Below are 17,772 nucleotides of genomic sequence, written 5' to 3'. Positions count from 1 at the left end.
AAGACATGGGTACTGTTGTCTCCGTTTTATAGACGAGGAAACGGGGGCCCAGAGACCTGGAATCCTTCGCTATGGGCACATGGGCAAAAATGAACTTCACCCCCAGGAAGACTAATGCCAGCACCTTCCAAGTCAGGGGTCTGAGAGCCGTGGCAAGGGAGCCAAGCCTGGCTCGCATTTGTAAATGAAGTTGACTTTGTCCGTTCTGGCTGCTTTCACAAAACTCCCAGAGGCAGGCTGGCTATAATCGAAATTTATTCCTCATGGCTCTAGAGGCTAGAAGTCCGAGACCAGGGCGCCAGTGTGGTTGGGTTCTGGAGAAGGCCCTCCTCCTGGCTGGCAGGCAGCTCTCTTCTTCCTGTGCCCTTGTCAGGTGGACACAAATGCCATCGTGGGGGCCCCAGTCCCGTGACCTAACCACCTTCCAGAGACCACATGAGGGCTTCAACATACGAATCCGGGAGAGGGGGGCACACAAGCATTCAGTCCACAGCCTGAGTTTTATCAGAACACAGTCGTGCCCGTTCACTTGTGTGTTTTCTAGAACGTGTCTGTGCTACCAAGGCACGGGGAGTACTTGCAACAGAGACCTCACGGCCCACCGAGGAAAAAGTCATGACTCTGCAACTTCTCGGAAAAGGCTGTCACCTCCTGCTCTGGGTCACGTGCACAAGAGACTCTCAATAGCACGGGGGTGACAATGACGCATTACGTGCAGGTGATGACGCGCCAGGCCCTGCGGCTCCAACGGTAAACTGAGGCGTACCTTGGAGATACCGCGGGTTTGGTTAATCACCCAATAGAGCGAGTCTGGCAACAAACGAGTCGAATGAAATTCTTGCTTTCCCAGTGCGTCCGACAGTTACGCTTACACTGCCGTCAATTAAACGCACAGTAGCATTACGTCTAAAAAAAAAAAAAATACATACCTTCATCTAAAGGATAGCTCATCGCAAAAATATGCTAACCGTTGTCGTCTGAGCTTTCGGCCCATTGTAATCACAGATCACCATCACCAACGTGATGGTCCCCAAAATGTGACCCGGAGACACAAAGTGAGCCAATGCTGTTGGCAAAACGGCACCAACAGCCTTGCTGGACGCAGGGTTGCCACGCACCTTCCATTTGTATTTTTTTAAAAAAGTAATATCTGCAAAGTGTAATGAAATAAAGTGTCATCACATGAGGTATGCAGACACGGTACCAATCACAGATCTGATGGACTAGCAGGTGCAGACAGCGACTGGTCAAAGAATCACATCAAAATAGGACTGAGATTTGCGAGAAGCGCTAGAGACAGAAGTGTGGGGTGTGCAAGACCCGTAACCGGGGGATGGGAGGTGGTCTGGGGCCAGGGAAAGCTTCCTGGAAGAGAGGACGTGTGAGCTGAACCCTCAGCAACCAGTACAAGGGAAGGAGGCAAAGTGGAAGGAGTGACAGCTCCAGGAACAGAACACACCAAGGTCCTGGGGCAGGAAAGAGCATGGCGAGGAACCGAAAGGAGGCTGAGCCAAAGGAGGCAGCAAAAGGGGGAGAGTGGTCTCAGGTGGCCTTGGAGGGTGGGCAAGACCAGAGGGGCAGGGCCGAGGTCTTCACCCAGAGAGAAGCAGTGGCATGATCCTGCTGGCATATTGGAAAGCCCCCTCTAGCTGTCAGGTAGGCTGGAACAGCGGGGACAGAGCGGAACAGAAAACCCAGGCAGGAGAGCATTGTGCTCGTCAGAGAAGATGGCTCAGGGGTCACTGGGGTGACTGGTCTCTGCTCACTTACGGCGTGCTGGCTCCAAGCAACGGCGCACCCCTCCACGTTCCTGGGGACGGCCTTGCCGTCGTACGGGTGGGTCAGGCCTGCGCAGACCTGGGAGAGAAGGCCACACAAATGCACATACATACAGAGACGGGTCAGCAGCAGACAGGGGCCTCCCCGCTGCTCCCAGGCCCCTTCCCAGATGTGCCCCAGAGCCCACTCACGTAGGGGTGTCCGGCCTGGTAGCCCAGGACTATGGTCTGCAGGGTCTCCTCGTGGCCGTTGAGGACGAGTCTAGTTTCCAGGGAGCACCGCTGGTGATGCCTATCTGCCGTGAAGGTCTCCTGCAGGATGAGGCTCTGCGGGATGGGCAGAGGCAAGGGGTGCCTGGCGTGGAGAGGGGAGAACGGGCCAAAGCCATTAAAGCAGCTGGCAGGGCCAGGGCACAACTGGGCCCCGGGAGCTCAGACTGGGCCTGTCACAAGCTTGCAGGGTTAAGACTCTGTCACAGAGAGGAGCACATCAGAACACACATCAGCCCTGCGTCTCGCCAATCGACGCCCGTTCACCATCGGGCCATGCCCTCGCGACACCCCAGTGACCTGGGCAGAGCGGGGGTCCTCATCGCCCCTTGGCAGCAGAGACCTAAGGATAGGCAGCACCTGGGGTCTGTGGCCTTGGGCAGCAGAGGATGTGGCTGACTTCTCTGTGCCTCAGTGTTCCCATCTGTGAAATGGGGGCTCAAATACTAGACCACCCCCCCATCCCAACAGTGGTTGGGATCACAGGAGATAATGTGTGTGCAGTGAATGCAAGCTCCCTGAGGGCAGGAGTTCTGTCATTTTTTATTCCGTTTTCCCAGAAAAGTGCACAACACATAGGAGTTGCTCAACAAATCGAAAAGAAACGAACAAAGGAAGGAGGTCTCTGCAGACCACGGATCCCGTTACTTCGTGGTTACCGTTGTTTCGACGGAAGACGACGAAGGTCAGGAAGCTGGCGTGGACACAGGCTGGAGCTGAGGCTAGGTGTGCTGATTACACCCCCTCCCCCCCATACCTGCCCCCTCCACTGACTGCAAGAACAGCCTTTCCAACCAGCTGTGCCTCTAGGAACTAGAGGTTCCCCAGTGCAGCTTCCAGGCTGGGGAGATGACAGACTTCTGCTCCCAGATTTCTGAGCACCCTAATGCAAGGGGGCTAGGGACCCAGGGACTTTCGAGGGAGGCAGGCAGCTTGTCTCAGAGTTCTGGGCTTGGCCTGGGCCCCGTGGGCCAGCACACGCCTCCCAGACAGCACGGCCGCCCTGTCCCCCAGGACCCTCCACGCCGCAGACCCTCCTGGCAGATGTCGTGCGTAAGGGGAAGGGGCTGCACGGACCTGAGGAGGAAGGTCCCCCGCTTCTGGTACAAGCCCGTGTCATGCGTCACCTCCTCCAGCTTGCCCTCCAACTCCAGGCCCCGAGGCTGGCCCCCAGTCGTGGTCACCAGAGCCGTCAGCGACACGTGAGTCTTCCAGGGCTGCAACAAGGACCAGGCTGATGGAGGGGGATGGCCCGGCGGGGAACGGGCTCCTTACACATCGTGCCCGGGGGCCCAAGGGGCAGCTCCCACTGCCGGCCCATCACGCGAGTGTGACCCCCTGAGAAGGGGCTGCTGAACTGAACCGCAGCCTCACCCCAGAGCAGACCCCGAGATCACACGGGCGCACCACCACGCCTGGACCTCCCCAGGTGCCCAGCGGGAAATGGTCTCAGGCTTCTGGCTCCTTGAGGCAGAACTTTGCTCCAGGGTCTGTGCTTATTAATAATATGGCTGGGGTCCATTTTACAGACAACGAAACTGATCCCAGGAAGGCCCGAGGTCATAGGCCAAGCACTAAACACTTCCCCATCCCAGGTGAGGGATTTGGGGGTCTCTCAACAGCAGAGCCTCCAGCATGGGCCGCCTGGACCCACCTGATCCTTGAGCCTGTAGGCGGCTGTTAGGTTCGTCTCCTGCCGGGGGCCCTTCAGCCAGCAGTGAAGTATCTTAAGGTCCTGGCTGTTCTCCGCGTGGATCGCGCTCTGCACCGTGGCACTCCAGGCTGATTCTATGTCACTCCGGCTGCGGAAGAGGCTCCGTGCCACGGTCGTCACCGTGGATACCTACAGTGAGGCAGGGGAGGCTGACCAAAGCCTTTGCACACCCTATGCCCCCCCCTGGAGTGCCCCTTCTCCCCAGTCTCACTTGGGGAACTCCTACTCATCCTTCAAAACCCCACCGACACCATCTCTGTGAGGCCTTTCCCAACGGGTCTGGGCAGAATTGGTTGTTCCCTACAGGGTCTCGAGGAACAAGGACAAACTTCCCTCCCGCTCTCAGCCCTGAGCCGAGAGAGAATCTCAAGTATCAGTTATTAGAGAAGGTAACTCCCTTCCCTCTCTCCCCTCTTTGGCTCAGAAAAGGAATCTGATCTCACTGGGCTGCTATTATTAGCAGGCAGGGTCTCTGTGTCCCAAGGGGCACACACCTGCAGGTGGCCTCCTCCCCCTGCATCATCGCTACGGTCTTCAGAGCCCTGGGAAGAGCTGGGGGACGGACAGCACTACAGCTCTATGCAGGGCTGTGCACCCCAGCCCACAGCCCCAGGCACAAACCCCATCAGGAATAGCACGACACCTGGACCCTGTAGGCCACTGTCCCCTGTTCACACAGCTCAGGGCCTCCCCAGTGGAGATAATGGGATCAAAATGGGGTTTAAGCACGACCGACCCTGCCCCCCCCCCCACCACATACTAGAACTCCAGAACACCTTGTCCCATAGGTCACTGACCTTGGGTCTCCCCCCAGGACCTGCAGGCGCCCACTGCCACCTTCCCGTTTCAGTGAAAGTCCCCTCCTTCCACCCAGCTGCTTGGACCAAAACCTTGGGGTCATTTAGGTCTTGTCTTGCGCTCCCTCCGCACTGCCCATTCACCAGCAAATCTCTCAGCAAACCGATCAGCTCCCCCTGCAAACTCGTCCCGGAACGTGGACACCTGCTACCATCTCTGCGGCCACCTCCCGGGACAGGCCACCATCGGGCCCCCAGCTGGGGTCTGAGGAGCTGGCGGGCTGACCCCACCCTGCTACCACTCAGCCCCTGCCTCAGAGGGGACACTGCTGTCCCCAGGGGGGCCCAGAGCTGCCTCATTCTGGGTCCAAGTCAGGCCCAGACCCCCTGCTGTATCCACTTGTCCTCCCAACACGGGGAGAGGATATGTGCCAGGTTCCCTCGGGGGACACTGGGACATATTTCCCGGGATGGTTTTCTTCCAAACTGTTAATGCCTCAGAGATCAAACAGGTGCAAAGAAGCACACTCCATCCCACCCAGCAGTTGGTATAAAACTGATCTACGACCTTGAAGTGTTCATTCTGGTGCTCGGCAAAGGCCTGATGTCTACTTGTTTCCGAGTTCCCCCTCAACCTGCTTTCATATTTTAATCTATTAGCTGCTAAGAAAGAATATGGAAAATTGAGGGGTAGGGTGGGGAGGGGTCCACTCTCCCAAATTCACTTGGCAAGTAATTCTGAAGACTGTCAACATCGGGTCATCCACACCGCCCACCCTGTGACCTGGCAGCAGCCCCGGGGGCTGTTCTCCCTCTGCAGGCAACAAATTCTAGACGGCAGGGAACCGGCCTCCTGGGCCGCTAGTCCAGCGGCGGGGAGGGGAGCGGGGCGTGGCCGAGCATGCGCACCCGGAGGTACGTGGTAGCCGGGGTGTAGATGTGGACCTTGCCCTCCCTGTCGATGCCCTGGTTCCTGTAGGCCACGTTCATCACCAGGTTCTTGAGGGTCCAGGCCTTGCCCAGCGTCAGCTCCAGGACAGCCTGGCACGTGGGTCGGTGGGGCCAGTACAGCCTGTGAGCCGCGGAGACCATCAGCCACGGACTATCCAGGTTCAAGGCTCCTGCAAGAGGCAGAGAGGGAGAAGTGGGTGCAACCAGCATGGAAAGACCTACTGCCAGGTACCAAGAGGTCCCTGCAGCCTCATCACAGTTTACAGAACGCTGATCATGTTCTGAAACGGGACAGGGGTGATACAGGTGTGTGCACCTGTCAGAACTCATTCAACGGTACCCTGGAGACGTGTGCGTTCCACTCCAGTTAAGGGGTGAAATGTACGGAGGTCCACAGCTTACTCTGAACCGCGCCGACAAATAACATGGATGGATAAGGGGATAGATATGTGGGGGTACAATGTTAACGGCCGAATCTGGGTTGACAGTATGTTAACGATAGAATCCATTGCAGTTTTCTGTAGGTTTGACGATTTTCATACGGACATGGTGGACAAAAGAAATGCACGAAGAGGTTGGAGAGGGGGCACAGGTATGTGGTAATAAAGAACGTGGCCTTTACTTTCCAAGCTGTGACCTCTTTGAGCCTATGCTATCGTTATCTGTAAAATGGGTACAATAAGACTGCTCGCTGGGGACTGGGACAGAGCAAGCGCTCATTGAGAAGAGTAAATACCGGGCCACCAGAGAAGACAGGAGAATCAGGCAAGGGGCTCTGCTGCGGAGAGTAAGCAGTCGGGATCTAATTGCAAGCGTCACGGGACACATGAAAGGTCTGAGTCTTGACAGCCAGACCAACACAAAGAAAGGTTCTTCCAGGTAACGAGCAGAGGCCTGGGGGGCCAGAAACCTCACCTGCTAGCCAGAGAGTCTCCCAAGAGGACGCTCACCTTCCCACTTCCACAGGGTAGCCCGAGACGCGTCCTTCCACCGCAGGCCGGCCACAAGAGGCAGCTGCCCGTTGTACTGCGTCTTCAGGTGCGTGCTTGTCTCCACGTGCGGCTGGCGAAGGCTCAAGTGATACAGCTGCACTCGGAACTCCACCTGCCTCGCAGGCGCCTGCAGCGCAACCTGGAGAAGACCAGAGCTCAAGATGCTCATCGGGTCACTCCACTCCCAATCTAGAACATTCCACCGGCTCACCACCACAGCCAGGGGTGGGCCTGAGGTCCCTGGTTATCAGCAACTGCCCAGCCCACTCCCCAAGAATCCCTGTACCCATTAGCCATCGCTCCCCATTGCCCTGGAAACCATGAATCTACTTTCTGTTTCTATGGATTCCCCTGTTCTGGGCAGTTCATGTAGGTGGAATCAGAACACGTGGCCTTACGTGTCTGGCTTCTTTCACTCGGCATGATGATTTCAAGATCCACGCACGGTGTATTATAGCATGCATCAGAACTTTATTCCTTTTTATCGCTGAACAATATTCTGTTGTATGGATAAATCGTATTTTATTTATCCATTCCTTGTTGAAGAGTATTTGTGCTGTTTCTCCTTTTTAGCTCTTATGAATAATACTCTATCTAAATATTCCATACATATTTGTGTGAACACAGGTTTTGAATTCTCTCCAGTACCTAGAATGGTTACGTCATACGGTAACTCTGTTAATGTTTTCAAGATACACCAAACTGTCTTTCCATATCGTCCTACCATTTTATGATCCCAACGAATATACGAGAGTTCTAACATCTGCATATTGTCACCAACACTTGTTGTCTTTTCTGTGTTTAGCCTTGCTCGTGGGTTTGTAGCAGGATCTCTCTGTGACGTCGATCTCCCTGACCATGTCGGCCATTGTTTCGTGTGCTTATTGGTCATGCGGATACCTTTGGTGAAGAAATATCTGTTCAAGTCCTCTGTCTTTTTCTTGCTGGGTTGTAAGAGTTATCTTATATTTGGGGGAAAAAAATTCCTTATCAGACATATAACTTGTCGCTATTTTCTTCCATTCTATGGGTTGCTTCTCTTTCTCGATGGAGTCTTTGGAAGCACAAACTTTTTAAATTTTGATGAAGCCCAATGTGTCAGTTTTTGTTTTGTTAATATGTTTTTAACAGTGTCTTAGCTCAGAAACCTTTGCCTATTCTAAGGTCATAAAGATTCACTTTTATGTCTTCTTCCAAGAGTTTTGTAGTTCTTCAGTTTAGGTCTATGAAGTGGTTTGCATTCGTTTTTATATATGGTCTTGGGTAAGCGTCCAACTTCGTTCTTTTGCACGTGGATATCCAGTGGTACCAGCGCTCGTCGTGGAAAAGACTATTCTTTCCCCTTCTCAGTGGTCTTGGCGGCCTTGTCAAAAATCAGCTAGCTGTAAATATAAGGTTTATTTCAGGACTCCCACTTCTACTCCATTGGTCCGTATGTCTATCCTTATGCCACTAGCATGCTGTCCTAACTACCAGAGCTTCGTAGTAAATTTTGAAATTAGAAAGAATGAGTTCTCCAACTTTTTCTTCTTTTTCAAGGTGGTTTGGGCTATTCTGTGTCCATTGTAATTCCATATAAATTTTAGGATCAGCTTGTCAATTTCAACAAAAAGAGATCGCGTGGGTTTTGATAGGGGTAGACAGGGACTATTGAATCTGTAGATGAATTTGGGAAATTTTGCCATTTTAACATTCATTTTATGATCAAGGAACATGGGACCTCTTTCCATTTATTTCAGTTTTCCTTAATTTCTTCCAACAACGTTTTGTGGTTTTCAGAGTATTAGTTTTACTTTCTTTTGTTACATTTATGCTGAAGTATTTATCCTTTTTTGACATTACTGCAAATGGAATTCTTAATTTCATTTTCACAGTTTTCATTGCTAGTGTAGAGAAATACAACTGACTTTCGTATATTTATGTCATCTGCTGCAACTTTAAGGAACTCATTTATTTTTTTTTAAAGATTTTATTTATTTATTTGACAGAGATAGAGACAGCCAGCGAGAGAGGGAACACAAGCAGGGGGAGTGGGAGAGGAAGAAGCAGGCTCATAGCGGAGGAGCCTGATGTGGGGCTCGATCCCAGAACGCCGGGATCACGCCCTGAGCCGAAGGCAGATGCTCAACCGCTGTGCCACCCAGGCGCCCCTTAAGGAACTCATTTATTAGCTCTAATAGATTTTTTTGTGGATTAATTAGGGTCTTCGACATATAACATAATGTCATCTGTAAGCAGAAATAGTTCTACTTCTTCCTTTCCAATCTGGATGCCTTTTCTTTCTTTTTCTTGCCTAACTGCAGTAGCAAAAACCTCCGGTACAATGTTTAACAGAGGTGGTGACAGCAGACATCTGTCTTCTTCCTGATCTTAGAGGGAAAGCAGTCAGTCTTTTATTATTAAGTATATCGTTGGCTGTGGATTTGGTATCGATGGTCTCTATCAGGCTGAGGAAGTGCTCTTCCATTACTCGTCTATTGGGTGTTTTGATCATGAAAGGGTATGTTTTGCCAAATGCTTTTTCTGCTTCTGTTGAGATGATCGTGTGGTTTCCATCCTTCACTCTATGAATATGGTGTATTACCCTGACTGACTTTCAAATGTGAAACCAACCTTGGATTCCGGGGATAAATACCATTTGGTCATGTTGTGTAATTCTATTTACTCATATCTTGCTGAATTCAGTTTGGTAGTGTTTTCTTGAGGGTTTTGTATCTATATTTATAAGAGGTCTTTAGTTTTTCTTTTCTCATGATGTCCTGGTCTGGTTTGGGCATCAGGGTGACACTACTGGCCTCACAGAATAAACTGGGAAGTGTTTCTCTTCTTGACTAATCATTTGGTAAATTATTTTCTAGTCAATTAATTCTAGCACAATCCAGTCCAGCCGAGACGTTAAGAGCCTAAGGTGTGCAATGAGATGCACTGGAGTTTCAATTCCAATCCCGCCACATCGTAGCTGTGAGACCTCAGACGCGTCCCAATTTCTCCTCGGCAGAATGAGGCTAGTGGTTGCTTCACAGGGTTAAATGAAATAACAACACATCTGAAACACAGCCTGGCAGTAATAAATGGCTCATCAGTGCTCACTCTGCCCTTCCCTCTTCTGTTCCCTGTCACATTTTTAAGGATAAATAGTATCTCACGCGTGTTTCCCCAGAACCTAGCATGGCGTCTGCCACACTTGAGAAGGCTTGCAGAAGCAAGCCGTCTTTTATCTCTTCTAAAACCTTTGGGACCAGATCTTTCCAGAAATAAGAAATTTTCACAATCTAGAATAGGCACATAATGCATGTACTGCCATTATATAAAGTACTCCTTCTAATCAAGTCAAAATGCCATTTTTTTCCCAATCTCAATACAAAAATGCCGTCTCTGGAAAGGGTAATGCAATGGTAGAAAAAATACAGAGAAGATGGTACTCAGCCTTATTAAGTGACCAGGGAAATGCAAATTCAAACAACAAGGTAACCTTCCCATCTGGATCAGCAACTTTTTCCAATGTCCAAAGTCAAGTATTGGCAAGAGTATGGAAATCGCTCCTCGTGGACATGGCTAGAGGGGACGGTGACGGGTTCGAACATTTCGGAGGGCAAACTGTCACCAGGCAGCAAATTAAAAATATCAATTCCAAAACCCAGAAACTACGCATTATGACGTGTGCCCCAGAGACCGTGGCACACGTGCACCCAGGGAGGCGCGCCCAAGGACATGCAGGAGAGCGCCACCAGAAACCAGGAGCGTGCAATGGGCACATAAAATGGAACACAGCTACGGCCGGAGCATGATGCGGGAGTTTCAAAGAATAGAGTAGATCTCTACAAAGTAACAAGGAAGTTCTCCAACACCCACAGCGGAAGGACGCACACCGCAAGACTCGCCAAACGAAAGAGCCTGTGACCGGCACACAGAGCAAAAGAACAGAAAGAGAGCTCCTTTCCAGCGCCCTAGAACGTAAATGCTCCTTCCTCCAGGCAGCTGAGGAGGGGACTGGGATGCAAGACGGAAGCAGAGAAAGGAATTTTAGCTTCATTTCAAATGCGACATTTTTGTCACCAGGGGAATTTATTCACACAGTATTGGTATTTAAAAGCAATGTAGTACTTGGGAATAAAGTTAACCAAGGAGGCCAAAGACTTGCAAGCTGGAAATGACACAGCGTTGCTGGAAGCAATGAGAGAAGATGCGAATACATGGTAGGATGTCCTGTGTTCATAGATGGAAAGGCTAAATACTGGTAAGATGTCAGTACTCGCCAGAGCAACCTATAGATTGAACTCGATCCCCGTCAAAATCGCAATGGCATTTTCGTGTGTGTGGCAGAAACAGAAAAATCCACCCTGAAATTCATATGGGATCTCAAGGCGCCCCGAACAGCCCAAACAATCTTGAAAAAGCAGTGCGAAGTTGGAGGTGTCCCAAAGCTACAGTAATCAGCAGTACGGCAGTGACAGACAGACAGACCGACCAACGGAATAGAACGGGGCGTTCCAGAATAAACTCTTTTATCTGTGATCCGATGATTCTCCACCAGCACGCCAGGCGCACTCTGTGGGGGAGAGTGCAGCCTGTCGGACACCTGCGGCTGGGACCCGCGGACATCCACACGCAAGAGAACGCACTGGATGCTTACCTCACACCACACGCAAAAACTAACTCAAAATGGCTCAAAGACTTAAACGTTAAGAGCTGAAACTAGAAGATGTTTGGAAGAAAGCATAGGGGAAAAACTACAACACCGGATGTGGAGAGGATTTCTCAGGACACTCCAAACCCGGGCCGCAAAAGGAAAGAGAGATCAAGCAGACCGCCCGCACAGGTAAACTTTTGCGGATCGAAGGATGCTTGCTGCCCACAGACGGAATGGAGAGCACATCTGCCAACTGTGTATCTGGTAAGAGGTTAATACCCAGAATGTATCAAGAACTCTTACAACTCGGTAACAACAAAGCAAACAACCGGATTCAAAAATGGGCCAAGGACTTAAATAGACCCTTCTCCGAAGAAGATAAACCCAAGGCCGACAAGGGCACAGAAAAGATCTCAACATCACTCAGCGTTAGGGAAATGGCCATCAAAACCACAATGGGGTACCCCTCACCCCCATTTAGCATGGCTACCGTCCAAAATGACAGGAAATAACGAGCATCGGGGGGAGCACGGAGCAGGGAGTTCTAGAACAGGGACAGAGCTTCACGATTACAAGATGAAGCAGTTCTGGGGACGGATGATGGTACCAGCTGTGTGACACTGTGATGCAACCAATGACACTGAACCTTACACCTAAAAATGGCACAAATGGTCAAGTTTATGTTATATATATTTTACCACAATTAAAACAATTTTTCAAACTTAAACACAAACACATAAGCGCGTGCCTTACGGTAGCACATGGCCTGTCGAGCGGCTAAGCGCTCACGTATTTGTTACTTACCAGAAACAGATAACCCCCCAGGAAAATCTGAAAGTAAAGCCCTTTCCCAAATGCACTAATAGCTGGAAATCTGTGTTTCCCGAGCCCCCTTGCAGATGACTGATTGCAAATATCCTTGCAGGTGAGCGCCACCCCCCCCCCCCACCGGCCCACCTTGCAGATGTTAGACTCCCCCGGGGACATGGGGACTGGAGGTGGGAAAGAGGTAAGGCCGTGGAGTTTGAGCCAGCAGCATCCTTGTGGGGGCCTGCAGATGAGGGGGGGGGTGCCCAGCTGCCCCCAGGCGAGGTGGGGCTCACCTCCATGAAGTAATTTCTCAGGGCCGGACCCGAGTCGTTCTGGAAGGTCTGGCTGACACGGAGTTGCCGCTTACTGCTGCTCTCATTCCAGCGCACCCCGTAGCTCACCTCCAGTTGTGAGTGCAGGTGGCCCAAGCCCTCCTCATGTCGCAGCTGAACCTGGGGACACACCCCACCAGGGAGATTGCCGAGAAAGCCTTGTCTGCCCCGTCCCCGGGCCTCCTCACTGCCACCCACCCTGGGGGAGGCCGGCTTGTGTCTCTGGGGAGACAGTTCCAGAGGAGAATGGGCTTTGCATTTTGTTTTTGCAAGACAGTGCACCGGAATATGGGTCACCTGCCTATTTTGTTGGTACCCCTTAAATGCTGAGCCTGAGACGAGGGGCTCATGGGCCTCACCCTGGTCCATGGCCTCATAGCAGGCTGAAAGAGCCAGCAGCCGTGGGAAAATGGCTCCAACCCCACGGCCCTCTGCCCCGTTCTCTCCCACAGCAGCATCTAACTCCCTGGATAGACTCCAAGCAGACCAGGGTTTTACACCTGCCATCCTGCTGCCTTCTCCTATCTCCGAACCAGGTCAAGGCAACACAGGTTCATTCATTTATTCCTTCACTGAACACATTTCTCCCAAGTACCAAGTAAGATGATGCCCAGCACTGGATGCCAGATACCCGAGAATAAAGAATCAAGAAGACCCCACACTCACAGGGGCAAGATTCCAGCAGGAGAGGCAAACATGAACTAAGTAAATTAACAAAGTCCCAGCAGCTTGCTTCTCCCTTTTGCTCACCCTGCCAGCCACCCTGGTCAACTGCTAGGTCCTATTGTTCCATTTCTCCCTCCTGCCCCAGGACCTTTGCACTTGCCATTCCCCCTGCCCGCAGCATGCTTCCATAGCAGCAGAACTGTTGCAGGCTTTCATTTTTAGCTTCAGATTTCTTTTTCACAAAGAAGCCTTCCCCATCGCCCCATCCAAACTAGACTGCCCACTGTCATGTTTGCTCAGCCTCTGCCCTGGCTACCACCCGTGTCACTTATGGGTCTCTTGGCTTGGTCTGTCTCTCTCTGCCCCCGCCCAGCAATGCGATGGCACAGACCAAGTGCTGCCATGCGCACAGCTCTCCCCCAGGTGCTAGACATACAGCAGGTGTCCAATAAAGACCAACGGAACCAATGCGCAGAAGCCTGAGACTGAAGCTCTGATTCTAGCTCCATTCCCATATGTGACCTTGAGCAAACCCCTCTCTGTGAGGATGAGCTCCGGGCTCTCTCCAGACTCCCGCCCAGCCAGGGCACCCACCTTGTGGCTGAGTGCGGGGATCTGAGTGCAGTGGAACTCGTGGCTCAGCTCCAGCTCGTAGGCCACCTCGGAGCCCCCACGCGCCTGCATTTTCTGGCTGGTGCTGCACTCCTGGGCCAGCTGCCTCGCCTGACCTGTGCGGGGCAACGCAGAGACCCCTGCCCGTCCTCCGCCAGCAGCCCTCCCTCCCCATTCCAGGGAGAGGAGCATCCAGCCGGTCTCGGCCACCCCCCGGGCCCCCAGGCCTGCTCCGATCTGCTCCGCTTAATGTCACTCATTGGAACCTATGGCTGGAGAGGTTTTAAAAGCCAGGCTTCTGTCCCCCAAACACACACGCAACTTTTTTTTTTTTTTTTAACTGGCAGGTGCTCAACGGCTAAGGAACAGTGTGGTGAGGGCAAAACAAGGTGACAAGGTGGCACTTCAGCCCTCAGAGCCAGAGCCCCAGGAGATGCTGCAGGTCCTGCCCCCTCCCACCTCGCCCCCAGCCCGGCATGCGGCACCGTACCCAGTAGGCCGTACTTGATCCTCAAGGAGCTGGTCCAGACGTGGCTGTGCCGCTGCAGCAGCCCCTGGAGGTGCAGTCCCACGACACCGGGCACGGAGAGCTCGCCGCCCAGGGCCACCCCCTGCAGCCCAGCCTCCGCCTTCTTCTCCAGCAGCGCTGTGCGGGGGCAGGGGTGAGAGCGGCCAGCGTGGTACGGCCGTGGCCCACACCCCGAGATGGACACCCCACCCCAGCACCAGGCAAGGCAAGGAAATGGGAACTGCCCAGGGAGCCCGGGGGTGGGGGGTTCCGGTCTCTTCCCGAGTCTCTGCTGAGGAACCCTGGGGTCCGAGCACTCACAGCATTAACCTGTTGGCAACTATCTGTGGCTCAATAGTCACTTTTGTGGATGCAGGCCAAAAGGTTTAGATAAAATAGAACAAAACAAGACAGTGCGGAAGGACAGAAGGACAGCGCCTTCTAGGCCACCGGGTAAATCTCACCTTCTGAAACTTGCTCCTGCTACACGGACCTTCAGCCACATCACGCACGTCGCTGGGCCAGTGACAATACCCAAAGTCCCCGTGCCGGGTGGCCAGCAGCCCTGGCCCCTGACATCGTTCCCTTGGAATCTCCCGGAACACCCCACGCAGATCATAGCTAGGGGGTCGCACCCCAGCTCTGGGGTCAGGGCGGGCATCTGTCAGACCGGCCGTGCCCAGCCAGGCCATGTGTCTGAGGTTTAAACCATGCCCCATGCAACTTGGGTCATAATGCAAAATGTGTGTTTCATGCATTGTGTAATGCGGGCCAGAATCAAAATGGTCCAAAAGCTGCTGTTCCATGGCTCATACAGGGGAGTCAACATTGGGAGCCTCTGGGGGCCTGAAGGGAAGCTGTGAGCAGATAGGGAGCCTGGATTTTCCCTTGGGTGGGGTGTTAATACTGGCAGGTGGAAGGCAAGGGGACTCCTCATGGGCTACTCAGCCCTCCCCCTCCTGTAGCCTGGCCCACCGAAGAGAGGGAGCGGCAGGAGGGGGTCCCTCTTCTTACCTGACAGGTGGGCCTGGTCGCTCAGCAGGTCGCTCAGTGACACGAAGAAGGCCAGCTTGCTGCCGGCCTGCCAGCTGAGGTTCCCCATGAGGACGACAGGGCTGCCTGCTGTCACCAGTTTCACCTCCAGCTGGGCCTCACACCGCTGGGCCTCACCGCCAGCTGCTGGCCACAGGTCGCTCCGGCCCTGAAAAGGCCTCAGCATCACCTAAGGGCAAGGGGGGCGGGGCTCGGCCAGCAGGCCTGGCTCTGCCCATAAGAACTGAGACCAGACAGAGGACAAACCTTAGCTAATGGTCTCCTTGGCTGGACCTCCTCCAATTTCTCCCACTTGCCCTTTTTCAAAGTAGGTAGTCCCTGTTATAAGTTCAGATGTAAACATGAAGGACTCCTCTCCTCTCCCCCGCTCGGCAGTCAGCTCTGGGCCAGCTTTCCCTGCAGAATATTCTGGGAACCGACCACATGGGCCACCTCCACCACTCCACAAGCTCAAGCCCCAGCCATCAGCACCTGTGTTATCGCAGCGTCCTTGTCCCGGCTGTCCTGGCTCCTGCCCTGGGCCCTGATATCTGTTCCCCCACCTCCGGCGACCACAGCGACCCCTTCGAGACACGTAGGATCATACGCGCCCGTCTACTTCAGGGTAAAAGTCAAAGTCTTTGCAAAGACCAACAAGGCTGAGGCTTTCTCTGGACGTCAGCAGTGCAGACCCGGCCAATGGGACTGCCCGTGGGAGGACTCTGGCAGGCAGGACACACGAACAGCCCAAAACACATGCTCTGTCATGCTGCTCGAGATTTTTCTGGAGAACCCATAAGCAACTGCATGTCATCCCTGAGGGCCACTGCCAACTACAGACCAATCCCACAGACCTCGCTGCTGACTGCCAGCTGATCCGCTCACCCCAAAGATGTAAAACTGACCTCAGCATTCCCAGACTGCCCACTATTTTAGGTGCTCTCAAAATGCGGTTTTTGCCTTTGTTTCTCGACAGTCACCATTTGCTCTCTTCTGATTCCTCTCAGATAAGGCCTTATGTGATCTGTCCCCCCACCTCTCTGTCCCCTCTCCTATTCTACTCCAAACACATGAGCGTGTGTGCTGTGCTATTCACACTCCTGGCACATTCTCACCTCAGGAACTTTGCACATGCTGCACCCTTTACCTGGAATCCCTTCCCCCAGAGAACCCCATGACTCTCTTCTGCACAACCTTCATGTCTTTGCTAAGAGTCATTCTCTTCATCAGGCTTACTTTCTCATCCTATTTAAAACTGAAGCCAACCCTCAGACCCTTCTTTTCACATAACCTCAGACCCCTGTGCCCAGCTCAAAGATTCCTGTTTCCTACAGCACATATACCCAGCTATGACCAAACAATGTGCTTATTTAATTCATTTATTGTCTCTCCCATTACAGTGTAAGCTCCAAGAGGAGAAAATTGTGTCTCTTTCACAGAGCTGTCTTCCCAGTGCCTGGCATGTTGCAGGTACTTGATAAATACTTGGTGATAAAAAAATGAAGACCCTGAAAAACACAGGTTTCAATCCCCTCCTTAATCTCCCATCTCGCTCAGTGGCAGCCACCATGCCCAGCTTCTCATGCATCCTCAAGAGAACCGGGGCTCCAGGAGGAAGGTGTCCTCCCCTGACGTTGGTCTTCTCCCCACCAGGGGAAGGAAGGACCTATACGACTCTGCACACACGTGTGTGTGTGTGTGTGTCTGTGTCTGTGTGTGTGCACACGCACGTAAGCATACAGTTACGGGCTCCCTCTTGCTTTTCACAAAAACAGATGTAGGCTCTCCACTCTGCCCTGCCTCTCTCTCTTAAAGGGCTGTCTTGGTGATGGTTTTATGTCGCGAACAGCAGAGGCTGCCTGGCCTTAGCAAAGTGCAGCCCGTGAATAGGACGATCGTGGACTAGTTCACCCAAACCAGGACCCTGAGCAGGTGAAGAGCGCTAGTCACAGTGAGCCAGGTCGAAGGGAAACCGAGGCTCCCTGGGCAGCCTGGGACTTGGGGACCCCCTCTCCCTGCACACCGTGGGAGGAAGCACTGAGAGCCACACGCTCCCCCACGCCCTCCTGAAGCCCCACAGGCTCTGAGCCGGCTTGAACCCAGCTCTGCGGCTCTGTATGCCCGAGCTCCTCTGCCTGGGTTTCCTCGTCCCATATGGGCTCGCTGAGAGCGCTGAAGGCGGGCCTCTGAGCCCAAGGCTACCCATGGCCCCTGAGAACAGGCTTTGGAAAGTTCCAGAACCCTGCTGTTCCCATTGTTGTCATGCGTCTGAGGCAGCTGGAAGTGGAGGCTCTCTAAAAGCAGATGTTTGCAGGCTGCAGACAGCCCTGTGGAGAGCGGCAGGAAGGTGTGCAGGGATGGGGAGGCAATTAGCACTTGTGCATTTAGCAAACAACCAGAGGCGGCTGGCGGGCTCCTGGGAGGTCGGCAATGATCTGTAGCCTCAGGAGTCAGGCAGCTGCGCCTTTAGGAGGAAGGCGCTCTCCCCCGACACTTGGTGCTCTCCCCGCCCAGGGAAGGAAGCGGATCTGGGAGTGCAGAGTGTGCTTGTGCAGCGAAATCCCAGCCCCGGCGGCAGAGTCTCAACGCCAGACCTGAGAAGCCCCCGGAGACCAAGGTGGAAAGGCCAGACCCATTGCCACGGGTGCCCAGATGTCCGGCTTGGCGGGAGCACGGCTAA

The 17,772-nt window shown here is 53.1% G+C and overlaps 1 protein-coding gene across 1 annotated transcript in view; it reads right to left on the bottom strand.

Moving 5' to 3' along the window:
• The window catches only part of APOLTP (apolipoprotein lipid transfer particle homolog), a 140,312-nt gene that overhangs the window by 80,032 nt on the left and 42,508 nt on the right, over positions 1-17,772 (bottom strand). The window contains exons 24-33 of the mRNA XM_087870433.1: positions 15,075-15,261; positions 14,043-14,198; positions 13,535-13,668; positions 12,236-12,394; positions 6,461-6,641; positions 5,469-5,680; positions 3,703-3,891; positions 3,126-3,265; positions 1,971-2,133; positions 1,771-1,857 (exon numbers count right to left, since the gene is read on the bottom strand). Of these exons, the coding sequence (XP_087726559.1) occupies positions 1,771-1,857; positions 1,971-2,133; positions 3,126-3,265; positions 3,703-3,891; positions 5,469-5,680; positions 6,461-6,641; positions 12,236-12,394; positions 13,535-13,668; positions 14,043-14,198; positions 15,075-15,261 (1,608 nt within the window). The remainder of the gene's footprint in view (positions 1-1,770; positions 1,858-1,970; positions 2,134-3,125; positions 3,266-3,702; positions 3,892-5,468; positions 5,681-6,460; positions 6,642-12,235; positions 12,395-13,534; positions 13,669-14,042; positions 14,199-15,074; positions 15,262-17,772) is intronic.

This window comes from Ursus americanus, chromosome 2 (assembly GCF_024610735.1).
Source record: "Ursus americanus isolate L20-20 chromosome 2, mUrsAme1.1.p, whole genome shotgun sequence".
Taxonomy (NCBI): domain Eukaryota; kingdom Metazoa; phylum Chordata; class Mammalia; order Carnivora; family Ursidae; genus Ursus; species Ursus americanus.
The sequence above is the reverse complement of the archived record's forward strand: the minus strand, read 5'-3'. Positions and strand labels throughout refer to the sequence as shown.